This window comes from Neocloeon triangulifer, unplaced genomic scaffold (genome assembly GCF_031216515.1).
Source record: "Neocloeon triangulifer isolate White Clay Creek 2 clone unplaced genomic scaffold, ASM3121651v1 ptg000015l, whole genome shotgun sequence".
NCBI lineage: Eukaryota > Metazoa > Arthropoda > Insecta > Ephemeroptera > Baetidae > Neocloeon > Neocloeon triangulifer.
In genome coordinates, this window is record NW_026775557.1 from 1,146,866 (window position 1) to 1,174,473 (window position 27,608).

The following is a 27,608-nucleotide window of genomic DNA, read 5'->3' on the forward strand; positions in this document are numbered from 1 at the left end:
ACAGCAACTAAAAGTTGATAATATCAGTTATTTATTTATTTGCAGCGAAAAATTGTCTAAATTGCAAATAATTGAAGAGATTTTAGTTTTGCTAAAGTTTTTTTTTTTGCTAGTTTGTTCTCTCTTAAACTTCTTAAACATTATTATTTAAATAAGTTACTTAATTACAAACATTTGATTGTGTTTTATATGTTGTTTGATTAAAAAATTGTATTGTAAAATTTGATCTTTAAATATATATATGAACAAAAATTATAAATAATAATTCTATGAAACCTGTAGAGCAAGTAGCTTCGTTAAATAAATTATTTTAGCCAAATTAGTAATAAGAAATATTAAAAACTTGTAATTTTTATTTTTATGCTTGTGCGAATCAATTATAAATATTGCAAACTTGACGTTCTAGCTTATTTAAAAATATTTAAAGAAACCAACACATGAAGAGAGTGAATTTTCACTCCTCCGATAGAGTTTTCAAATTTTGAGAGGTGCCAAGAGAGACTCCACGTGCGTGAAGTGTAATTTGAGCCTTCGATCAATCGCGACAGACAAGTCTGCGTGCGAATTGAATACTGATTTCGGCGCACACGCGGCGGGGCGGCCGACTCGTTCGCCTGCTGAGTGCAAACACCGACGACGCCAATAACGAGCAACGTCTATCACATTCCTAAGATTCGCGCGGGCAGAATCGCTGTTTGTTGTTATTATTTATTTACTCGCGCCAACACCGACCGCCAAGAGAGTGCGTGAATTTGCTCAGAGGAAAACACCGAAGTCGTGGAAACTTTCAATTTGCGACACTTGCAAAAAAAATTGTTTTTTTTTTTTAATTGAGATCAAAATTTTTGTTCCTAATTTATGCCAAATTTCCAAAATTAATGTTAATTCTTATTAATTTTCAGCAATGAAACATTTAAATTTTTGTATTTTCATAGCATTTGTATTAATATTGATGAAACAAAAGTTTACTTGATCTTCATTTTGCAGTTCTTAAATATAAACCGATTAGAAAAAAATTGTAAAAATTTAATCTCCTTAACATTTATATTCCTATTTTTTTATAATTATTGTTGTTTATAAGTCCAAATTGATACATCACATTGTTTACATTCAATTTTAAGTGATTACAAATATCTAAATAGATACGATGATATTATTTTAATGGTAATCATACCCTTGATTTCATCGTAGCACATTTTCGCCGTCGTTTGACGTAGTTGCTTTGACCCAGTTGGACAGCAAGGGTCGCGCGAAAGGGCCGAAAATCACTCTCGTTTGGTTGGCTCGAGACAAAAGCGGATCGGTCTGGAGGGCCACAGAGCAAACCAGCCCTAACAGCCTTTCCATTCGCGGCTATAACCGGCGCGTGCGATTGATAATTAGGATGCGGTTCACTGAATTGCAGCTCGCCTTTGGTTAGTTACTTTGCTTGTTCTGCTCCCCGGCAGCCGGAAAAGCTTCTCAAAATCTTACTAATGATAATACTTCATTTCCAAAATCAGGTTTCGTCAAAATTGTCACTGAATTTACTTTACGGGGACACAAGTTCCACTGGTTCCACTAAAAAATTCAAAATTGAATGTGTTGTAAACTAATAAAAAATTGTTTTAAATCGCAAAATCACGTTTTGTTTATCTCCGAGTTTTCATTACAATAATAACCGAAACGGCGTTTTTAATGTAAAGTAATAGTTACTAAAATAATAATTATTTATAATTTAATTTACAAATTCACATCTGGATGTGATAAATTACTTTTTTTTTTCGTATGACGAATTGTAAGACAAAACGGAGATTGAATAGTTAAACCATTTACAAAATAATATGAAAACCGGAGAATACTAAATAATTTGATTAAAAAAATCCTTAATAATTTAATTTTGAAAAAGCAAATACATTCATGTGAATGTGACACAAGCATGAAAAAAATGCACTTCACGCCAATTATCACTATCAGACATTTAAATGAGCAATGAAAACAAGCCATAAAGAGTCCGCGTCAATAAAAAAAAAGCAAATTTAATTGACAATCGTGATGTTTTTTTTTATTCCTCGCACTAAAGATTACCAAGAGCGAAGCAGACTGAAGAGGTATGAAGCGATTTTCGATATTTATCAGCATGATCGCTTCCTCTCGAGCGCGCTATTTTTCATTTCGGGATTTCTTGCAAGCGCCGGGTAGTGATTGATGTGTTATTCGTACGCACACACAAAGAAAAGCGTGTGAAAAGCACCGTGATAAGAAGAGATATGAGAAGCTGCTCTACTTGGTTTTTTAAAGAGGGCTAAAGAATCTCTTAAGACCGCTTTTGTCTCCGAATCGGAGAGCTAATCGATCGAGTGTTCGGCGTGGACAGACTTTCTAACTGATCTAGATCAATTATTAACCACGAGTTTTCCTATATTCAAATTTGAATATTTCTTAAATTGATTTGGAAATTTACGCCTTAAAATATTAAAGAGTCGGCAATATAATTATTCTGTTATTTAAACGTGAATGAAGCTATAAATTAATCAATTTCATATTAAAATAAGAAGTGTCAAATTCAAGCCAGCTATCACAATTTTCATGATAAAATTAAACTAAATGTTAATAAATTACGTGTTGGAAATAATATTAAACAAAAATTAAATCAATATTAGTTTGTGTTTTTTGTCTATAGTTTTTTTTATAGATCCCAAAATAAACTCTATATTGTATATTAATTATTAATTGAATCCGGATTTCTTTTTTATTTTTGCTCCCACATTTACAGCGGAGTTTCTGCGCTAGTTGTGGAATTATTGCGCGTGTGACATCACAGCCGGCTGAGAGTGGCTGGAGAGTGACATTGGCACACAAATCGAGCCGAGTTTATTACAATTATTCGTGTCAACTCAAGCTTGGAAATTTCTCCGCAACATATCTTTAAATAATTATTTAATTTCCCAAGACTACTCAATTTAAAATTAATCCTCACTTTAGCCAAAAAGACAAAGACAATAAAAAAATCTTCACTTGAAGAGAAATTTTCTTAGATAATTAAAATAATCAAATATTTTTATCACAACTGAAAAAATTTGGACTAACCTCAGCTCGATGGCCATTGTTGTATCAGTTACAACCCTATTATTCAAGATCGTTCTGCACTGTTACGCACTTGGACGCAAAATGAGTCGGAAGAGGAGGATCGACGAGGCGCCTTTATCAGACGTCGTCATCTCATCGTCGCCTTCCGACGAATCGACTCGCACTCGCTCGCTCTCACACTTGACGAGTGTCGCGGGTAAGTGATCCGAAGGGCCCCGTCCTCGGCCACGGACTGCCCAGGGCGCGCGCGGAAGGCACGCGAGTCTAGACCGCGGCGCCTGCTGCGTGTGCCCAGCTGCGGCGGCCTCGTTTGACCAGCGGCTCATTTGTTAGCCCACCAGCCGCAATAATCAATTAATGATACCCAACGACAATTAGTTTTGATTGACTCTGAGTAGGGACAGAAATTCATTTCCAATTTATTTTCTCAACAAGCATGCGAAAAATTTATAATGGATCTCTTCAAGTTTTAGTTTCCGAAACTAAAATTGAAATCATTTTGTTTTTTACAAACACATTTTATGCACAATTATATAAAATTCCATTGTGCAAGCCTTGAAATACTGTTTTACTTTATTACTTTAAGATATTTAAGGCTTTTTTGAATATTAATCAATCAAAACATTTGAAGACGAAAACAATAGTCACAAAGAATATTAAATTATTAATAAATTCATATTATTTTAACTTTCTCCCCTGATTTTTAGGAAATTTTACGCAACAGGAACAAATCAATACTGTCTGTGTTACAACATCCTGAACCGTTCCGGACGCAGCTCAATTTGTAATAAAATAATAATTCCTATAACGACCATACAAGGGGCAGGCATTTATTTGTGTCTCTTGGGGCGAAATCGATTCCGGTATCTAATAAACTGCATAACTCTGGATTAGGAGGATATTTTAGAACATTTTCATTTGTTGGATTTTAACATCCACTTTAAATATCACAAAAAAATATGATATTGTGTACCTCAAAATTATTTGATGCAGTGTCGATGCTCTTTTATGTTTGTAAACATCATTTTGCAGGAAATCCTTATAAGATACGCATCACTATCCCAACAAAAATTATCAACCTACTTTGGATTAATTTCTTCGAAAGAAGCAAAAGTTTGTATTTGAGCAAAAAATTCAATGCAATGACAACAATTTAAATTAAATGTGTATTTAATTTCATAAAAAAAGAATTTCGCCTCTATTATTCTAAGATAAATTGTGTGGACTCGGCACCTATTTTAAACATCTGCCAGCTCATCGATTAATTTTGCAACCGCATCACCTGCAGCCCACGGAAATCAACAGGCGGAAACATGGGTGCTTTTAAAACAAATCTATTAAAATTCATCCGTTTTCAGATAGAATCATGTTATTTGTTTGCTTTGAATGTTTTCGTCTGTTTGTTATCTAAAAAGGTATATAAACACCAAAATTAGATAATGATGAAAATAAACACACCTTTTTTTAAATAAAAACAAGGATATCTGTCAGAATAAAATTAGATCAGAAAGCAAATATTTATTTGTGGCGAGGGCAATTTGAAAAACAAGGAAGTCGCCTCTGTTTTGATGCATGCATAGCTGACGGCGACAAAGCGTGCTCTCTCGGTCGCCTCTCATTTTCATATTGTCGTTTATTTTTTGCAGAAAGCGCTCGTAAAAAGCGATTGTTTGTTTAATCCGATGACGTAAGGTCGTCAGATCTGAATAATCTAGGGGAGCAAAGGTCCGTCCGCTCTCCGGTCCACTGCACCGCCAGCCAGAAACGACACCGTTTCAATTGAGCGGAAATTTTCAGCACTGGTCGTTGAGCCGAGCGAGCAGAGCTTGAAATGTGGGTGACACTTCAAAATACCACCCACTTGCAATGCAAGAAGCAAAACAAATTACATACAATTTAATAATAATAAGAAAAAATAATGTAATTTAAATTTATATTTTATTTCCATTTTTATTAAACATCATTTTGTTATTTTATATATTAAAATATTTTAAGTGAAATTTTAAAAACTAGTTATTTAATTTGATTACATTAATTCATCAAAATAAACCCTGTTAAATTAAAATTTAAAGTTATCACAAAAAAATATATTCAGTACACTTTATAATATCATATTGTTCAATTTTGATAAAAATTTACGAGCGGCTTCTTTGTTTCTGGAAGGTTGAAATTATATGTAGGCTTAATTTCTCTTACAAAATTCCCGTAGTTCTTCGCATTGTTTATTGCCAACAATCAATGAATTCAATAAAGTCATCTCCTCAAGAAAGTGAGGGGTTAAAATCTGTATATTTTCATAATGATAAACAAAATTAAGTCGTGGTGAAGTCATAATACAAAAAATATTAAATCATTTTTATCTTGAAGAGGAGCTTTAAATAAAAATTGTCATAAATGAAAGAATTCAAGTTTAATAGAATATTTTGATGTTTAATTAAGGCATCGAGTTCTGCTTGGACCAGCGATGTGCATTGGCCGCCTCCGAAATATAAATTCGGGATAACGAGCCGGCTGGCGATTTACGATCCGGGGCCAATTTGCGAATTGAGAGACGCTCTGCACTTAAGTTCGGTGTGGACGTGCAGATCTAACGAAAGCGTGATTTGATAATAAATGTGTCGCCGACGGCGCGCATTTGATTGACCTCCCTCTCGGCGTGCATTCGTGCCTATGAGCCGAGAGAGATCATTGCTGCAGAGGTCATACGCGCGGCGTCACCGATACATATACGCGGACGGATGGATGGATGGGTGTTGGACGCGGAGGCGATGCCTCGATTATTATTGCCTCGGCCATTGTGTGTGCTTTGCCCCTTGGTGACACCACCGAGACAATCGATTTTGCAACGTGATTTGCACTTGCTTGTTGACACCTTCCTGCACTGCGATAGCATCTCTTTCTCAATTAGGATCAAATTTTATAAATCATTAATTAAAAAATTATAAACAATGTTAGAAATAAATAGTATAATTATAAATCAAGATAGTATTGTTTAAACAGCCTTGTATTAACTACTAAATTATTAATTTCTAATTAAGCTCATGCATTTTAGTCCGTTCATTTTTTAGGGTAAAAAAGTCGACTAATTAGTTGTAATTACAGAACTTTAGTAGCTTATTTAGCTGATTCTGGCCTATACTTAATTTAAGTAAATTTTTTAATGTGGTTTATTGTCATAAAAAATTATAATTTAAAAATATGAATTTAACCAATAATTTTTAATTTTTTCTGCATTTCTGGAAGCAAAAGCATTATTTTACTATCAAATTTGCATCGTTATAAATTTCCTAACCATAATTAATAATTAATAACCTTTTGAAACTGAAGATATTAATATTTTGAGACCTCTACAAATGAGTGTTTCTTTTAATATTTCATTCATATTCACATGTTTTTAAATTATAACGTTCCACAAAGGATCAAACTTTTCATTAATGTAGAATATCAAAAATTTTAATTTGACCAACAATGATGCTTCAAAATTTAAATATTTGAAAACAATGTTTTTAAAATAATAGGAAATTTTCAAACAAAATGAATTGAATTGAATTGAATTTTATTTTTTTTACATTTCCACATACTTTTTTAGGAAAAGTTATGGAAATTTGGTTTTAAATTCTGTATAAGCCGACATTACTGTAAATTAAGTTGAAAAAAGGGTTCATTGTTAATTCAATTTTAATTTGGTGCTAAGCGGCATAAAAACACAAGAGTTGTATGGAAAATGCATTTTCGTAACGTTAATTAAGCAACGAAGAAAAAAGTTTATAGAACCCCCGCTGTAAATAATAAAGGATCACAATGCAATAAAATCAGATCTTCTGCATTTTCTCTATATATATAATTATCAATGTGGGAATGAAAACAAGCCTTTAATTTATTGCAATAATTACAAGTTATTTGTAACATAAATAGGCTGGGGGCGTTTCCTATTCGACCTTAATCATGTAGCAAAACAAAATGCATCGCAAATTAAAAGCAATAACATCAGTGCACGTCTGCGCCATTATTTGTCACAATGAAAGAGACTTGCAGCCCACTTGCCGCAGTCACCTTGGAAACTTGCGTCCAACTCGGGCAATAACGCAGCAATTGAATTGCATAACAAGAAGTGCGGGGAGGGACAATGTTGCACATTCGGCCTCGTTTCCCAATTAGAAATGCAAAAATCTACTGGAGATTAGACTAAAGTGGATTAACCGGCAAAGCTTTACTGTTCAAACGCAGCAGCCGAGATAGTGATAAATTTACGACGTTGGCACCGATTTCAATTGCTCAATGCGCCAGTAAACCGCAGCAAGAAGCTGACTAATTTCACGTCAGGTGCTGAACCCCCTTTGAAACATTTCCAATGGTTTGTGACTTTTGACAGAATTTTAAGGAGATTTTGCTTTTGAAGGGATATAAAAAAAATTAATCAACGATAGTGATATTTTTATATTTTTCATGTGTTTTATGTGTTTTCATCTACTAACGTCTGCCAGAAAAAATTATTTTAATGCCAAAGTCTTACAATATAAAATCCGAAGAGTTTTCTAAACAAATTGTTTTTAACCATAATTAAAAATAACCTACATTCTTTTTGGAAGAAATGATTTATGACAACATAAGTTTTATAGTTAAGGCAGAAAAATGAATAAAAAAATTTGTATTCGCTTTTCCCTCATGAAATATATTGAAATATGTGAATGTCATAATTTTTGTTGTATTTATTTAAATCAATAATTCTCGATTTGTGAGTTAAATCGGCCGCTCCGGCGGTTTTCGCAACAAGTAGGCCAGAAAGAGTCATCGGCAGCTCCTCGTAGGTGTGTCTCTGAGCGAAGACGGAGCGGAATTCATTTTCTCATCACATTCAAAGTATGCGTGCGGCGGTGGCGGCGATGTGAGGTGCACGACCGACCGACTCCGCAAGCAGACTTGACCGATAGTCTGGCAATGAACTCGCAGCCGCCGACGCCGCACTTCGCTTCACTCGCCGGCCGGCAAACTAATCCTCCGAATTCTATATATATAAAAAAATTGACGCAGTTAAGCAAATTTCCTCTGCAAATTACGATTGGTTTGTCGCAGAAAGTGGAGCGGAAGTCTAGCTTTCTTGAGATAAGGGAGTGGAGCTCGTGATGATGAACCGAGAATAATTATTGGACTTTGATTAATTTGCACGAGGAGAATAATATGATTAAATGTTTTTGTTAAGGTCAACGCGAAAACGTCCAATCAGACGCCATTCAATCGAAGGCTCGTGAACTTGTGAGATCTGACATCAAATGCGGAATCGTCGAGGCCTTGAAATCATGATATGATTTCAAATCTATCTCCAATTTTAAAAGGCTATTTTCATCCATTACATGTTGTGCCTTTAAACAAAAAATTTATGTTAATTTTATAAATATTTTATCGGTATATAAATAATATTTTTCATTTTCTTGTAATAGTGAATTTTTATTATTTTTGTTTATTAATGATAAAAATTGTATAGTTATTATTTTTAATGTGGTTATTCAGAATTGCTTGAGAATTTAATAACAATGCTACTTGTAAACAATTTATTATTTATAAACTGTGAAAGATCGTATTAATGAAATTATAATTTTACCGAAATATTCCATCCAGCGGCTATTAGGCTATAGAGTTTTCTTGTGTTGATGAATTCTGTACTTATTTTAAAATCAGACAATTCGGAGAATTTGAAAAACTTCTAAATTCATTAAATCAGCAACCTCACTAACATTGAGAGAAAACAACTGAAATTATATAATTTTGTGCTTTATCTTGTGCTAATTTAATTGCGATTTGGGAGCACGTGAAAAGAATTATCGCACGTCTGGAGAGAGATCAAAAGTGAGCCAAGGACACGGCGAGATAATTCACACGCACGCACTCGCAGACTGGCCTGCTGGTTGAATTTGTTCAAGTGTCATTTCCTCTTGGCGTAAAATTGGTCGGTATAGATCGACGGAGGAGCGGAATTATCATATCTGTATTCTCAAATTACTGATGAGGGATCTTGGCGGACCCGGAGCACTGCCGGGAGGCGTGCGGTCGTCCGCCATCCATCATCATATTCATTCATCTGCATTTGAATCGATTAAGCGGCTGCTAAATTTAGAGCAGCGCCGAAAATAGCGACAATCGGCGAATTGTTCCCCTCGGCTTGAATAACGCGGCGGTTTGCAATTGGGCGGCATACAATGGAAATCAAGATGGATAGTCAGTGGCGTCAATAGCGAAAGTGGAGCTATTTACGACTTAACACTTTCATTCTTTTATTGAGCACAAAGAATCGGAATTTCAAATCCAAACTTTGTGATTGGCCATTCTTGAATAAATTAATTTTCTTTTTTACCAACTTCAATTATTACTTGTTGTTTTGTGGGAATTACTTAATAAAATACAAACCATTATGTATTAATTGTTTCAAAGCAACAAATCAAAATAATTTTAATTTAATTAAAGTGGTTCGAAAGACTAATTAAGTAATTCTCAAACTAATAAAGTGTTTATTGTTTTGATTTCAACGTATCGTTGACCTAGTCTTTCTTTTGAATTGTTTTTAAAAATGATATAAATTCTTTATATGGAATTTGCAGTGCAAAAATAATCAAAATCGCAAATTTGGCAAATTTTGCCGGAGTTAAGTCATCACTTACCACATTTGAAAACAAACAGTTGCTTTTCGAGTTACGAGCTCGGTGTGAATTTGGCGAAAAGGATTTGCAGTTGACACAATGGAGGCGACAAATTCCGCACCCCCGCGACAAAGTGTGCTCAAAAATTGCACCGCTCCATTATAATCAGCCGGGTGGACAAAAGACGAGAGATTCAATTAGGCCTCTCGGCTTGTTTGTTCAGGCTCCTTTTGTGCTGCACTCGGCCGCGCTGTCGAGAGTAATGAGCACGATTTCAGCACAAAAAGGAAAGAAATGCATCCGGAACAGTCGTTCTTTCTGGTTCTCTGCAGCAATCGAATGTAAATTAATGCTTTAATGACCGACGGATGAATGAAATTGGATTCCATTGGCAGTGCCTTGATTATATTTTAATTGAAATTCAATCAAACCACTAAGCTCAAAATGTAGGTCAAAGTTTTGCAATTATATTTTTTCCTTTAACACGATTTGTTTATTTATATTTTATTTAAAGTGGTCGATTTTGCGGTTAATGCTCTGAGTAGTAAATGAGTGTAAAGTGGTAAAGATTCATAGTGTGACAAAGCTTTGTCTCAGAAGTGTCAATATAGTGTCATTCGCACAGCTGGCGTTTGCAAATTTAGCACAAAGTTTGAATCACGCTCTCGCACGTGCCCACTTGTTGAGTCGCGATCGGTCATCCAACCCGGCTCTCTCGCTGTCTTTGCGTTTATTTATATATTCGTGCATCTGAAAATCCAAACCAGCCACATCGATCACGGTGATAAGCGAGGCAAAAAATAATTAATTGCTCCTAGACTAACGGCGAGCAACGTGATAAAGGATAAAGGTGCAATTCTTCACCGTTTCAACAGAGAGTGACTCACGTGCTAAGTACACATTACATGCACTGTGGGTTTTGCAATTATACACGATGGTGGTTTTTGCTTTTATATTGCATTTTTTCTTTGAAAAAGGAAGACAAGTTTTTGAAGGTTCAAAACTAATAAATTTGATTTTTTAAATCATCAATTAAAAAAGAAAAACTCATGCCAGGAGACGAATGTGTTGCAATAATTCACGTTTTTATAGTTGTTGCGTTTTGCAAAGTTTCACGGTCAACGAGAAAATTTGAATAAAATGAAGAGATACATCTTCCGCCAAAAATGGAATTTCCCTTCCAGCTCGACACTAACGCAAGTTGAAACCAGTTAGATAGTCACCGGTTGCCTCATTAGTTCAAATATTTCTTTCCTCGTTGCTCAACAAAATCAAATCAATGAACGAAAGAAAGTGCATTCATCGTAATTAAGTTCATTATTCTTCAAGTACAGCGTAAATCTGAATGTGCTCACTGCTGACGTTTTGATGTTGCGAAAACCGCACACGTGATTGCAAAGATGAGCAAGTTCGCCACGTTTATTGTAATCAGCTTTAAAGAGCAAGAACCTCTGACAGGGAAAAGCATGCGTAAATTCTTAGGAAAGGCCGGAGGAACTCGGTTTTTGTTTTGATTAAAATGAAAACACGATTTCCTGCAAGAAACCGCACGGAAGCATGGCACGTGTTTGATAAACTGCGTATCGTGTTAATGCAAATAGGAGTTCAATCGATGAAATCTAAGTCTATTTTAATTCAATCAAATCCAATGGGACAATGAGGTATTTAAATATATTATTATCGTTGTATATTATCATAAAAAAATTGTCAAAATCTCTTTCAAATTTAATATATATTTCAATAATTCATTCATTTAAATAATTAATATCCAAGTCAATACCGAGGTAGCCGAGGGTTACTGCGGAGGATGAGGTCTTTTTGATATTTGAAGTTTCAGCAAAATTTTTGCTTTTGGTGTAGCCGTTTTGTCCAATTCTCATTAAATTTTAAATTAATTTTTGTTTTCACTAATTGCATTAATTAATATTTTGTTTATAAAAATATGGGAAACAAGGCGAGGAGAGAAAATGTCCGTCTGGTAACAACATTATATATACTGCTTTGAAATGTCCTTTTTTCAATGTAATAAAATTTCGGGTTAAATATCAATATTATGAACTTATATGAATAACCAAAAGTGCCAAAAAATTTTACAGATATTCAATTGAGACTAAATCAGATGCTTTCAAGATTGGCTATTGTTACAAATATATTTTTCAATGAATTATAAAAAAGTGAAATATGAAAAATAAGAACTTTCAGCTAGCTCTATCTAAAAAAGAAATGTATTTAAAACCTATTTAATGAATTTCATAAATACAAAATAAAACAAATATAAATATGTACAAAATATTGAATATATCATAATATTAAAAATAATTAAAATTTTATTTTTAACCTTAAACTAAATAGTATTGTGTCAGGGGCGATTTTGTAAAATGACGAAAAAGGTCAATAAGCACCGATTAACAATTTAAAACGAGGGAAAGTGTCAGATGTTTCAGTCACTTTTGCAATTCAAATTAAATCTGGTCGGAGTCAAGAAAATTTACTCACAAAAAGGTGCTCTTGAGGATGTGCTCGACGTCCTGAAAGCGGACCTTGCGTCCCGAAAGCTCTCTCATCTCCATGGCAGTTTAATTTTTTCTTTCTCTCTCAAATTTCGCCAGCACAAAAGAAGAAGAAGAAGTGGCGCGCGAAAACAAGACAGTGGAGTCACCTGCCGGCCTCGGCGGCCCCGGGTGTCGTTGACCTGTTGCTCGCCAACCCTGACCTTGCCAACGTGCGTCGCGCCATAATCAGCCTGCCTCTCGTTATCGCAAGATGAAAAGGAGCAAAAAAAGTGGCAAGACACGGACGGACAGTGCAGGTCGGTGGCTGAAATCCGACTGACCGGCGCGTCTTCTTTCCAAAGGCCGTGGACCAATGGCGGGGATATCTCGAGGCGGAGCAAACGACAAATCGCGCCACTTCCTGCACTCGCCGTCGCCACTTGTGTTCGCCAAGCGTGTTCTCTTCGATTGTTCCAAACAAAGGTGCGTGATTGTTGTGACTCAAGTTCAGAGTACTCGCGTCCAATATACACGCCACTGGAGCACACAGGTGAGAGCAAACGCTCGCGAGAGATGCACTTATTGTGCACTTGCGCCACGCAAGGCCGACGAACTGCTCAGTGGATTCGTTCTGAGCGCTTGCAATATCACGGCGGGCTAAATAGTGAAATAGGGTTCGTGTTCTAGAGAGAGATAGAGTGGATAATGACTTGAGACTCTGTCGTTGTTTTGACGCGTCGATGGGTAGGCAACCGGCTCGACGTGGGTGCACACATGGTTGCATAATCGATTGACCGAAAACACCAAAATTAAGAATGAGATGAGCTCTAAACTACTTCCAGATAATAAAACTTGATTTTCTGTTTCAAGAAAAATTCAAATTGCTCAAAAGTCTACAATTGGTTTTACATTTTAAAATTCTAATTTATATTATTTCTGACCAATAAATTTCGGTAGCTTGCAATTTTTATCAGCACCTTGTGGTTATTTAAGACTTCATTTCCACCATATTCCGGGAAACTTTGCGTTCAGTTTTGCGTGTTTCTACACGCTTTGTCAACAGTCCTTGGTAAACGCAACTGGCGTTGTATAATTATTAACAATAGTTCAGTAGAGCACGCGAGGTTTATTGTTCTTCCCATAAACGTTTGGCATTGAAACTCTTCCAACTTGAATAAAATATGTGAGAAACATGGGAAATTTTTAATAAACATGCTGATAAAAAAGAAAAATTCATTTATTAATATCAACAGAGAAAAATTTTCTTTGATAATTATGAATTCTACAATTAGATACATTGTCGTTAAATAATACTCGAGAAAATAAAAATTATTGGTGCTTCATTTTTATCAGCAGAAGTTTCTTGCAATTATTTCATATTGAGAGTCAGTGATTTAAAATTAAAATTTAGATTTTTTTTTCATAATTTCGGATTAACATTACAATGCAATAAATAAACAAAAAAATTGCAACTTGATATTTTTAATCACATGTACTTGAAACGTTCCATTTCACTCTATTTCATCGGAGTGAGCAGCTTCATATGCAAAGTGAAAAATATATAATGATAATGACGTGTATGTTTAGAGAGAAGTTGAAAGGTCCCTCCAGTGTATCATCGAGTGTGGCGCCTCAGAGCGATCAGCTGTGGCGGAGGCGACGATAAAAAACGCTTGCGAGGAAGGAAAAGCCGCGTGTGCAGCAATCGCGCGACACCCAAGCTGAAGCGGACGAGTGACGTGGTTTGGTCGAGTGGCACAGCAGAGAGCAGCGGAAATGAAGTGACGCGCTCTTCGCGGTGCTGCACCGAAGAAGCTGCGTCTCATTAAAGCGGCCCATCTCAGTACATGAAGTGGCTGCCACAGATTAATTGAATAAGGCCACATTGGAGCAGCGCCCCTGCTGTTTGTTTCGAGGCGGCAGTATATTGGGCGGTCCAATTGCAGCCACGCAGCAGTTCAATCAAGCAGTAGCGCCATTAGGGAGCGATGACTTTGATTGATTTTTTTTTCAAACTTAATTTTTTTCATTTTCATTAGGAAACTTCCTAGCTTGATGTATGTTTACTTACAAAAAATTGCAGCTGGCTAATAATTTCATGAGAAATTAATTGATTCCACGAAAACATCGGGCATTTTTCAAGCATTATATTTATAATCAATCACCGATTAAACATTTGTTATTTAATAATGTTGCTTAATTTTTAATATTGGTATTTATGAGATTTCATTATTGAAAATATGGTCGCTCATTTTCACACATCGTCTTGAGGTCGACAATATAAGTTTTTATATCATTATTTGAATTACAAATTGGATTACTTATTTATAATATTCAGCTTTTGCTTACGCTAAAAGTATTTATTTAAAATCTCATTTGATTACATTTTTATTTTTAAATTACTTTTTATATTTAAATGATCAAAAAAAAAAAATAATAATAATAATAATTAATCTACAAAAAAACTATTTATAATAGCAAAAACGTATAATTATTTATTGTAAATGATGCATTAAGTATTTAATTATTTTTTTATTGTTTCTTGTCTTTATCAAAGAATTTCTAAAAGCCAAAAAACATCTGATAAAATTTGATTTGAAATTTGAACTACCATTAATTTTTTAGCGAAAAAGGTATCAATGTCATATTCAAAGCCTCTTTCTATACATTGAGACTTTTAATGCCCATTCTCATGCAAGTGATTAGCAGAAAAGCTGTGCCCGTGCAATTCGAAAAAATTCAAAAATAACACTTCTTCCAGAATTTAGGTTTGTTTGAAACAAATTCCCTCCAACTCTATAATTACTGAGCTTGCACCTGTTAAGAAAAATTAATTATTCTTATTATGCAAAGACTCGCAGCTCGCGGGCTCGATAAAAATGCCATCTAGAAAGCGACGTTTGCACTTCGCGGACCAACAATTTTTTTCTCTCTTTCTTTGGCTTCCCGCCTGTGAGCGAGCGCGCGCCGCATTCGATTATAATAAATAATGAAAATGATTTTTCACCTCGACGGCCGCGAATTCCTCTCTCATTTTTTCTTTCATTGTGGCGGCGGCGGTGCGCGCGAACAACGAGAGATGATCACTTGGCAGCCACGTGAATGGCAATGAGAAGGCAGGGGAAGGGGCGATCAGTTTGTTATACCTTTTCTTTACTTCTTTCGCGCGCTCGTTTTGCGGCGCGGCGATTCATCAAGAAAAAAAAATTCACAAGAAGCCGCTGCGAATGAATATTATTATACAAAACGAATGAGCGAGGCAGACTGGCGTCTAGACGCACACCCGTACGGCCGGCTTCCCTCCATCATCAAACGGCCGCCGAGCGATTCGAGAACTTTCAGACGCATTTCACTTTGCCGGTATAGAACTTTTGCTTGGGTTAATCACCCGGTCAATTCCATAGAAACTTTTTGATCAATCAATAAGGTCGTTGAATGTCTAATTTTGTGGTAGACGTTGTTGATAGCTCATGATCAGAACAGTCCATGAAATTTAATTAATTTAATTCAACATTCTGTGATTAAGCAAAATTATTGAACGTTAGGAAAGGAATTTCAGTTTTTTCTATAAATGAAGGCGTTATTTTGAGCATTTATATATTTTTCACGGCTTATTGTTAGATAATATTGACTTGAAACAGGAGCCCCAATGAATAATTTATTCTCTAGCTTAAAACAAAATATAAATTACACTGGAAGAGAATTGTACCCAGATCTACAGTAAAAAACTTTAAAGCGCATATACCTAATTTGGAAGTAAAATTAATTCCAAATTAAGAACCTACCTAAATGTTAAATATTCACATGATTATATTCAATTTTAAATTAAGAAACGACAACTTTTTCTACTAAATTTCCTAGAATTCCACTGATTTGCACAAAACAAAAAAGACGGCAAACATTGCATTAAATTAAATATAAAATGTTACTGATTTCTTTCAATTAAAAAAAAAACACTCACATCAACTGATTTTTAGTCTATTTATTTAAGGAAAATAACACTTAAATTTGTTTGAAGAAATTGACACTCGAGGAGATGATCATGGAAGTGAAGAACTCGGGTTTTCCTGGTTGTAAAAAATTGTTTTTATTCAAAAACTAAACATTTAAAATGGAAAGTTTTTATTTTAAGCCTTCATTGTGTGCATTTATGTGCACAACAGGGAAAATTTTTTTGAATATTTTTCAGCTATTTCGACTATGAATCTGCCTTTGTAAGTCTTAAAAATAAGACTACCAGCAAAAGATGTTCAAGTAACGTACTTTACTTTCTGATCTGCTTAAATTGTAGATTTTTTCTACGTAAGCAATCATTTCTAATTAACAATTGGTCAAGAATATTGAGACGTGAGAACGATCAACTTTGAGATTTTCCCTTGAAAAAGGCCATCAGGCCGGTGCCCTCGCTGCGTGACTCTGGCAGAGGGAATTGCGCACCAAAAGCGTTTAAACATCCTCCTCGGCTCATGACATCACCAGCCCAAGATATACCCACGCTTAACCCTATTTTTCGCGACGGGAGAAGGAATTAAGAAGGAGAGGCGAAAAGTTTTACACGTGTCGGACAAGGCGAGATCGGGGGCATTGTTGCGAGGGTCGGTCTGGCATGGCCGCAGTTTAATCGGCACAAGTCTCGCATTTCCAGCAGCGCGAAACTCAATCTTTTTTACCACCAGATCGTCTCTCAACGCACGTAAACTTTTCAAGGTCTAGAGCCGCCCGCCGCCGCCGCGTCGGAGGGAAGATCGAAGGCTGCTCTCTCGCGCACCGTGTTCAACGCCCTTAGCTGCTCTATTTTAAAGACGCCTCTCGAAATATTCAAAGGTTAAACGGTGCACTGGCTGCTGCAACTCCAACATTAGAAATCATACAAATATGTGTATAGTACTCGCGAGAGAGGGAAGAAGTAAATTCGTGGCGCGGCGCCAACCGCGGCACCGCGCGCACGTGCTCTTTCCCCGGTGTTTTTGTTTGACGCTTGTTTTTTCGAGGACAAAATTAATGTCGGCGCGTTTTGCCTCAAAACGGAATTCCTCTTCCTGCAGGAGCGTTGGCTGCACCCAAATTTTATTGACTCCTTTTCGACCGCGGCGCTGCGTTCGGGTTAATGATCTCATGGAGACATTTGGTCGGTTTGTTATTACTTAAGATCAACGTTAAAGCGTAATTCCAAATTTATAACAACTAGTTTTCATAAAGATTTGAATAAAAGATATGTGTAACAATGTAAATAATATAAATATAAACAATTGTTAAAAAATTGTTTAATATAAAATTTAAATATATTTTAATAACAGGCAATTGATTTTTGTGTTTAATTATTTCATTTAATTATTATTTCAATGTTTTATTGCAATAATTTTTTTTTTTTAATATTGAATATGCCTGCATCTGTTTGATCATAAACTGATAGTAAAAAAAATTAAATTATACAAATTTTTATTTGTAAACAAATATAATATCGCATTTCATCCCACCATAATATTTAAATATTTAAGAAATAGAGATTTATCATTATTTTGAAGCAAAATCTTACTTATTTAGTGAAATTAGAGAAACTATAATTTAAATATTAAAATACACACATATTGTAATTGTATTAACCGTATTAACACAAAATAGTGTTTTGTTTACCACAAATGGCACAAATTTCGGATTCAAACCAAACATGAAAAAAATGACAACACTAAAATCAACTTTATGCTACTGATTGGGCATTCCCCATTATGGAAATGGAAATAATATGTATTTTAAATATTATGAGTGGAAAGCTTTTTTTTAATTTTCTCTATCGTAAAATTATCTAAAAGTATGATATAGGGAAGGAAAATCATGAGCATATTTTGAGGAGAAATGAAAAACATTTCCGAGTAGGATTTTGAACCTTCATTTTCTCCGCTTCAAACTGTTACTCTTTTATCTTTTATCGAGATTTTTTCAAGAGCAGGAAGCAGTTCTCTCGACTCATTTTCTCCGAATAGGAAGCGGGAGCACGTGGCTGCCGCTAGATTGGACGAATCCATTTCGAATAAAAGCGCATCGACCTGAGCCAACAAAAAGCGCCGATGCAGCGCCGATTCTATAAAAAAGTGTATCGAATAAAAGACAAAAAGAGCTCACGCTGCTCGATTTTGCCAGAACGTTGTTCAGGGATTTCAACAGGTGGGTCGGAGAGAGAATGGGGAAAAAACACCTTTCGCGCGCGCATCCCGTTTCCCCCAAGGTGGGGGTGCACCCTAGCAACAGGCGGCCGAGCTCGCCAGCCACGCCGCGAGGGCGCTTTGTAAATTATGTAACAGAATCAAAAATTTAAAAAAAATTTCTCAAATACCTTCTTTCCGCCGGTGTGGGCGCCATCCTTTTGAAAACCGTTCAAAAACAAATTCCAAATTGCACTATTTTTTCCTGAAGAAATTGTTATAATTTTTTTACTCGGCGGAGAGAACAGCTGATTGTACGGTGGTCGCTCACGCGCGACTCCTCTTCCTTCTGCTTTTCGGTGGGAACAGATTTTAATTCCAAAGTCCGAGAACGGGTTCGTCCAGTCTCGTTAAATCCGGTGTTGGTGAAAAAGGAAGAAAAAAGCACTGCTGGACTTTCTTTTGGTGGCTGGCGCGGGAAAGCGTTTTTCTTCTCGGAGCGAACCGAACGCGGCAGACGCCGGTGAGCGAAAGGAAGGATGGCTGGAAAGCGCGCTGCCCGACCGACAACACCGGATCGCCGAGGGGACTGTTTTGTTGTTGACGACTCTGCCGTGTGTGTGTATTCGATATTGTGCGTTTCGGTGGCGGGGATGATGCAGCGGCAAAGGGGAACGCGAGCGTGCACGCGGCGCCAAACGCACGTCTCATTCATTTTTTTATCAAATATCATAATTATGTTACAAAAATGAGAAAAAAAAATTAAGAACCTTAAAAACTCCTGGAAAGTTGAAAAGAGGAATTAAGCACACGCGATTGGACCGTTGATATTTTTTCAGTCAAAACAATGACAATATATAATGTACAATAAAATAATCGTGCATAAAATTTGACATCAGGAAAAAAGGTTTGCAAAATTTTCAATTAACAAGCAAAATCTGTCTTGAACTTTTAATAAATAGTCAGATTTTTTATTCCATTGATAACTTCCTCAGATCATCATTCATATTTAATTTGAAATTTGGAACAATTTATTGATAAAGATTTCCTATTTTTTAAAATTATTCTGCTTTTTGTTAACAAAAGAAGTTAAGAAATAATAATAATATTTCGACCATGCAATAATACAAAATAAAATAGTAAAATGCCTCAGCGATACATAAATAATTAATATTACTTGCAACTTAAAATAAATTTTAAATTATTAAATAACATAATATATGATTATAATTTATAAAATTTTTTTTATTGTTCTTATACTTCATATAATAATGTATTTGAATAATTAAAAATAATATTTAAATTATTTTCAATTAATAATTTTAAAATTGATGTAATTGTTTGCCTTAATAACACTATAAAATTTAAAATTAAACTTCATTGTAACATTATTTATATTGATGATTAGCACAACCTTACTATATCAAATGGACTAAAATGTAATTTGAGAGAAGGAACTTTCTGTTAAAATTTAAATACAAATTAAAATTTAAATTATTTGAAACTCATAAAAGTTCATCTTATGCTGGCAAAAATGGTTTAAGACTATTCTATCAAACCAAAAAATTTATTTAAAAGTAAATTTCTTCCATAACCTGAATTTTATTTTACTTTTTCAGCAAAAGAATGTGAATATTTTCTAATTTGGAAGAAATAAAAGCTATATTACTAAGTAGAAAAGCTCTCACAATCAGTAAATTACAAACTGAGTTCGGCTTGCGAGATTTAGTTGCACAACGTATTGTTTGAACTTTCTTTGTCGCGGCCAGACTGCTGCAGATTGGCCCTTTGGAAACCTTAGACGCAGGTTATTCAAGTGCGAATAAATCTCGCCTTGTGGCCCAGACTCATCAGCAGCCAGCGTGTGTTTGGTGTGTAATTAAAACCGGCTCGGCGCATAATGTACCCAAACACAACCCTGCAGATCCAGCGCTCAAATGGGAACAAGAGCATCTCAGAGTCTGCAATAAGGAGAGAGGCTGCGATTGTGCTCTGCGATCAACGGCTGGGAACCTTGAGTGCCGCCGGCCGGCGCAAAAAGCAAAACGCGAATGATCTGCCATGAACCCTTTTGCCTCGTTTCTTTTTCTCATATGCGATTCATTTTCTCGGAAATGGCCCGCATTCTTTTCTCCTTCTTCGAATCCGCTCGCGATTCGCCGCCGTCTGCAAATCGGTATTCGGAAATCGAAGGAGGAAAACCCTTTGAAACGCGATTTCAATTTTTTTCTTTTTTTATTATGATTATGCAAGGGCAAAATTTCCACTTGATCAAAAGGTTGCTGGCAGCACGGAAAGTTCGTGTGCGCAAATAAACATATTTATACCAAGAGAATTGATACGGCGCCATCAGACGGCTCGTTTTTATTGAAAGGCTTCTTCAATTTATTTCCCTTTAATTGACAAAGCGAAGAGGATGGTTGACTCGCAATCTCCTTACCAAAAGTCAAAGTTCAAAACGAAACACGTGTAATATTTATAAGCCCAGCACTTAAACACTTAAATCTGAAAAATATTTCAATAAATATAATGAAAAATTGAAACTGCAGAGGGTGAACCTCGCTACAAAGAAACAATTATCAAATAAAGAACAACTTTTTAAATTTAATTAATTTCTTCCCATTTTAACTTTATTTTTTTACATAGTCAGTCCTTTTTATTTTTATTTTTTTTTTTTCATTTTTCCTTTGCAACGAGGTTTGCTTGGTTTCAGTTATTCATGAAATCCACATCGAGTTTGTCACAGTAATTTTTATTATCAAGAGAAATAAAATTTTCTTAAGCTTTTAAAAATCTTTGTGTTTTAGGTTTATTTTTTAGATTTTTATTTGTAAACAAAAAAATTCTTTCTTAAATCTTTTGACTTAATTTTAAAGGTCGACTTACATTAATAGAGTTTTTAATATTACATAAAAAGAGCATTAAATTACACCATCAAATCTTCACCCGCTATAAATTTCTCAGTTTGGTGGAACTTTTTGCTCCACTTAATCCCTGCGCCAACACAGTGGTAAAAAATCGTACACATTGCGAAGGTCGCACCATAACACAGGCAGTCTGTGCAGCAACCGCGCGTAATGGATTTATTGCCGGGCACGCAACGAGGGCGGCCGTTTCAGTGCCTCAAACTAATAATCTCCGCGGCGGCGGAAAAAGGCTTCTCCGTTTTGCAATTTTACGACTTTCAAAACATGTTTTCCGCCACAAAAGGATTTTCATCGTCAACCCTGGAGTAATTTATGAGAATTGGCAAACGTTCGCGAATCAATTTCCGTGGAAAACACGCGCAGCATTAATTAAATTGTAATTAGGCAGGTGTGGTTAGGGAAAAAAAGCAGAGCGGCTATAGCGGCATGTGGTACTCACCGAGGCAAGACGAATCTTGTATTCCAGCCCATTGTGACCAGAAGAGGAGGCTAAGCAGACGGACCAGCTGAAAACATGCAAAGCAGAAAAGCGGGGTTAGGGAAAAAGCGTCAGCGCCAAAACCAATTCAGCAGTCAAGCAAAAGAAGGTAAAAAAGAGGCATAAAAGCCAAAACAAAACTAGGGTTTAAAGTAGAAAACAGTATCAATAAAACCAATACTTGAAAATTTATATTTTGGAGTATTTTTATAGAGACATGAAATTTTTTAATTAAAAACCGTTTAAAAAGAGTTTGTACAATTTATCAAATTTATTCATCCCCAGAATTAAAAGTTATGAAGTGTATTTATGCAGTAAATTTTAAAGGATAAAAGGAATTGTGCATGAAATAATAATTTTAGTTCAATTTGCTTTGATTATATATTATTGAAAAATATATAAGAGCAGCACAAATTTAACTATAAGCACAGTGAAAAAATTTTATTTCTTTGAAGAGCAGCAAATAATATAATTAATTAAAAAAAAAAATTAGATTTTACTAATTTATATCAAACCCGACATTGTGATTTCATTGCATATATAATAATGAATAATATAAACTAATATAAATCGAATTTTTTAATTAAATTTGTATTATCATGTAAGGCGTAAGACACATTTGGGACAAAACAGTAAATAAAACAAATTTTTACAGTCTAAAATGTTATATAACTTGTTTTAGGCTGAAGTAGATTTTGTACTTGAAAATTTTTACAGGTACCTCAAATAAAACCGCCAAAGAATTTACACAATCACTTGAATTATGCAAAATAATCACTGCTAATTATCTCCCATTGTCATCCTAGATTAGAGGGCAGCGTCAAATTGACAAAAGAAATATTGCTTAATATTTATCGTGCCGCAGATCAAATTTGGCGAATCAAGTAGCAGTTGGCTGCCAGACAGGTCTTGGTATAATTTTTTGCACTTGTCCAACGCGAGCAAGCGAAGGTGGGGATCGAACCATGGCCTATCCCTTGCGTGGTGCGTGTGTGCAATAAATAACAAGAGCTGGAGGAACAGGCGACGGAGTGCAAGTCGATCAGGTGCTTCGGCGAGACGCTGAAATGCACCACCACCAGCACAGCACTCACGCAAAATCGCCAGACGGGAATCAAGTCACACCTGACCTTCCACCAGCTCCCAACGCTTGTCGTAATTTGCCAATCTGCATTTTGAATTGCAAAATATTAAAGCGTTTCCCATGAATCAATTTGCACGCGGATTTTTTAGAATTTAGTAAAATCCATTGAAAATTCTAGAATTTAGTTCATTAAATTTATTCCAGACTAATTTGAGGAAATCATTTTAATTATTTCTCCATAAAATTAATAAATTATTTTATTTCCTATACTTATATATTTATATTTTTATTAGCCAGATTATTTTTCATTCACTCAATTTACTAATTTGTTTGTTGTTGTCCATTCATACACTGACATTACTAATTAAAATGCTAAACTAAATGTTTGATAATGTAAATATGTCTAGACTGTATACAGAATAATTTATCGATAAGCAAATAAAAAGACAATCAATTTCAAAGTTACTCGTCATAAAGTTTATGACTTTGAATTACAAGATTTATAATTCGGCAAAAAACAAACACGTAACTTGAATTATTCTGGCTTTATGAAATTTATGAGTTTGTTTAATTTAATTAGAACAACCTGCAGCTCGCACCGCAGGTGCTTTATGGAAACATCCAGCATTGATCGTGCAGTTGGTCGCTCAAACTTGCTTTAATTAATTACGTGCACGCGCGCTCTAGCTCGACGTTATTCAAATTGAAAAGGCATGCACATCAAAGAGCTTGCATTGGATGTATTTACGGTCATAATATAATGATGCATTATATGGCCAAAGAAATAAAATGTGGCACCTTTGTGGAAAGAGTTGACTTTCGAACAACAGCGCATACAAACGGCCATCAAGTAACGACGAAATGACCTCAATTTATTTTCAATGCTCAACGCGGTCACTCGGAGATAATTATTGTAATAAGGCCGCACGTTGGATTGTATTTATGTGTTATAATCTAATATTATTTAAAGTTAATAAAATCAATCATCTGTACAAGATCGCATTAGCCTGAAAAATATATTGAATTGGAAACTTATGATATAATATTTAAAGGTGATTGTGTGATTTTTTTAATTTAATTTCATATTTTTTACTTCAGTAGCAACTTTATTTAAATATTTTGATCATTTTAGTCCACAGTTAGCAAACGCAGGGAATATTTATTTAATTGGAATTATAAAAACATTAAAAACTTGTATTTTCCACTGAAGTAAAATATTTTAATTTGCAGAAACCGGTAGAATCGAAGCAGGCTTGATAATTTACACCAAGTGAAACGATTGAATTCCAATGTAATAGTGAAATTATAATAAATTGTTATAAAATTATTAATTAACCATCAATCTTATCTGAGATGCTGGATTCTGTACTTACGATTCGTCCATCGTTTCGAATCACCGGCAAAAACTTCAGCGAAAATCCGTAGCACGGCGCTACCGCCCGCACACTGCAAATTATTTGAACTCCAATGCAAATTTGCACACTCGGCCCACCGCCGGCGAATTTTGCTCGAACCACTCTTGTAGCAATTGCGAGTTCGCATATATAAAAACCACTTTCAAGTATGATCTAATTGTGATTTTCCGTGCTTTGAAAAACCGAAAACAGCTGTGGTTAGTGCTTTTTGCGTCAGCTAACGAGCAGCCAAAGCAGTCAACTGCCGGTGAAAGAGAGATTGAATCGCGCGTTGGAGCGGCACGAAAGTCGAGAGCCGCGCTTGCTATGTGAGCACGCTTGACGTTGACACACAAATTTGAATTCTCCACGCCGGCCGGCCGGCTCTCATGCTTTCGAGAGAGCGACCGACACACCCAGATCATGACTAATATTATCATTAGCATTATTACTTCCCCGGGCAAAACAATGAATGCTCAATTTTAATCTGCGAGGAGAAAATTGCTCAAATTATCAAAAGTGAAAAAACGGCCCGGCTCTTATTAGCAATAAGCCAAGGGCGCTGTCCGAACCGAAATGAGGCTTTCCGTTCACTACGGAGGCTTATCATCAAAATCATACTTGCCATTTCGTCTCAAGTACATTTTCGTTCCACAATTGGAGATAACATAAAAAACCCAACAAACCCTGGCTGAAGGATTTAGTTTTCTTTTTTCTTTAATAAAATCTAATCAGAGATTATGATCGTACAGTACGGATTTTAGCGTACTCTATATAATTTTTAAAGTTTTCTGAAGACAAGAGATTATTTTCTTAAAATTCAATTAATTCCGAATCAAACGTCAATGGCATCTGATATCTAGAGCGCAATTAAACCAATTATCCTTTTCAAAGCTCTTTTTTTCATACTTTCGTTACATGTGCCATTCATAGAGCTTTGGAAATTTTTCAAATTAATCAATTACTCTATTTCTCGCAGTTCCAAGTACGAAAAGGTCCCATATTTTTTCTTATTTTAAAGTGCATCTAAACTGCAGCCTAATCGACGAAATTTATTGTTTTTAATATATATTTATTTTGACAGTAAAAATTATATTCAAAACCAATTTAGAGATTGAAATAATCAGACTACTTTTTTGCGGAAATAGAAAAATTATTTAAATATTATACAGTTTTCTGTTCGCTTATAGATGATAAGATCCCAATATTTTAATTTTTAAGAATTGCTTTCAATATGTATTTGGTTTTTTATAATTCAACATTGAAAAAAACAAGAAAGGACATAAAAGAAAGATATAATATGTCAATTATTAATGCGATAATTATTGAACTAAACAAACAAGTATTATAATTTTTTTATCTTATATAAATATTAATAATAATAAAAACAAAATTTAATCAAATTACATAAAAAAATGAATTTTTTTGTTTGTTTGTACCAGTTTGTACAAACTTTTGTCACGTTTGATGCGTTTAATGATAATTTCTCAATTTGGAGAATTACAAAAAATTAATAATACAGTCTTAGAATCCTTAGACTTTCCTTATATTTTCCCTTATTATTTTGTTTATTACTTAACCATATTTTACATACTAAATATCATTATCATTTATTGTTAATGAAACTTTGTATAAACTATGTATGGACATGTTAATTAAAATAAAATCAAAATACTAAAACTTACCTAAGTAATCAGATGAACACAAATATTAGTAGAAGCCTCTGTTGGCGCCAACGATAAGCTGACCGAGCAGCGAGGATTCACAAAAATTCCAATCCTGGTGCACAAAAAAGTTCAAAAAGCAGGGATTGTCCTTTTTCACAGAGCCGGGATTTTGCAGAGTTTTGGAGAAGGACAGACAGTTCTGGGCTGGACGGCTGGACGTCCCGAGTGCAGTCAGTCGGCGAGAGACGAAAAGACTGAGGTCCGTCGAGGGCCGAGCGCTTTCTTTATAAAATAAAGAGCACCAATGCTGTCGCGGTTCGGCCCGGCGCCCCCACTGCACATTCGCTGCTATTTCAAGTTGGTGTTCCTTTTGCTTCGCGAGTCGGCGCCGCTGACCTGCCCCGACAGCACAACCGAAATCCACGTCTTGTCTCTTGTCTCATTTCATAAGTTCCTCCCCTTCAATCGCACTGCAAACATTTGCAGCATTCCTTCCATCAAATTGCGATGAGACACGATGCACAAACAATCTCCAAATTCCAAATTACAATATGTACATACTACATACATCGTCCTGTTCCCGCTCCTGCATGCAATGACCGGTAAAAATACTATCAGGTCTGCTGGCAGAAAAAGCTAAAGATTCATAAAATTTATTGCGGCAGAAATTGAGATTTAAAAAATTAAATAAAATTGATCACAAAAAGATTTAAAATTTAATTAAAAATTTTTCCCATGTCTTTTAATGACCTCATAAATGAATGACTCCCTGTATTTTCCGGCATGTTCAATATTTTTTATGCAAATGGATGATTCTGGTACACTTTTTGCAATGTAATGTTACCGTGAATGAAGAATAAATTTATTTATTTATTTAAAAATTAAAAAATGATTAGTCTCACTCTCGCTCAGATGTGTATAGTTGGTATTGTAAATGCAAACGTTCAGGGTATGAACGGAATTTTTTTTTAAACAGTCATTAAAAAAGTCAAATTTGAATACTTTTTAATTATAAACATAAACTTCAACAGCTGCGTCATTAAATTATACACTTATGCTGTTGTCCTTCTATGTTTCTTATCTTATTTATCTTTCAAAAGCTTAGAGCTGTTTTAAGTACTACCTATCAATAAGAAACGCACCCAAATAAATAAATCAAGTGTCTAATTTAATTTCAAATTAAAGCAATTGTACTATAAGAGAGTTTAAACTTCATTTCGACAATGTTGGCACATAATTCAGCCTTGATCTGCAGCACACGCAGCGATAGCAAAAATTTAATCACCTCCACATTTAAAATTTCAATTTGAACTAAATTTTATTGCAAGTAAAATTATAACAAAATAAAATTATGCAGATATTACAAAAAAAATAGTTATGACAGCTTCTTAAAAGAAATTTGCACACAAATAATATTCATGTTGTAAAATTTAAACTCATGGTAAATTTTTTTAGTTTTTTAAACAAATAAAACAATATTTAAATGTAAATAATAATATTTAATTTTATTAATGTGCAAATTCGAAATAAAATTAATTTTTTAAGAACCTGGAAAATTTAAATATAAATACAATAATTACAATTTTAAATTTATATAAATATTGTATTGTTTTTAATTTTTTTAATATTTATTTGCAAACTTAACGCAATAGCAATTATTAAAATAATTGATTATTCTGATTATTAATAATATATATTTAAACTGACTCGAAGAGATTTATAACG

At 34.7% G+C, this 27,608-nt stretch overlaps 1 protein-coding gene across 10 annotated transcripts in view; it reads right to left on the reverse strand.

The window, feature by feature from the left end:
• Window positions 1-26,182, reverse strand: part of LOC132202828 (electrogenic sodium bicarbonate cotransporter 1) — a 68,905-nt gene extending 42,723 nt beyond the window's left edge. For 3 of the 10 annotated variants that reach the window (XM_059630061.1, XM_059630054.1, XM_059630060.1), the window contains exon 1: window positions 12,198-12,530. In XM_059630061.1, coding sequence (XP_059486044.1) covers window positions 12,198-12,271 — 74 coding nt within the window. In that variant the 5' untranslated portion in view covers window positions 12,272-12,530. Of the gene's footprint in view, window positions 1-12,197; window positions 12,531-18,524; window positions 18,916-21,699; window positions 21,767-24,195; window positions 24,432-25,901 lie in introns of those variants that run through there. The other 7 variants (XM_059630052.1, XM_059630062.1, XM_059630055.1 and 4 more) reach the window with 6 other exon arrangements.
• Between the last annotated feature and the right edge of the window lie 1,426 nt (window positions 26,183-27,608).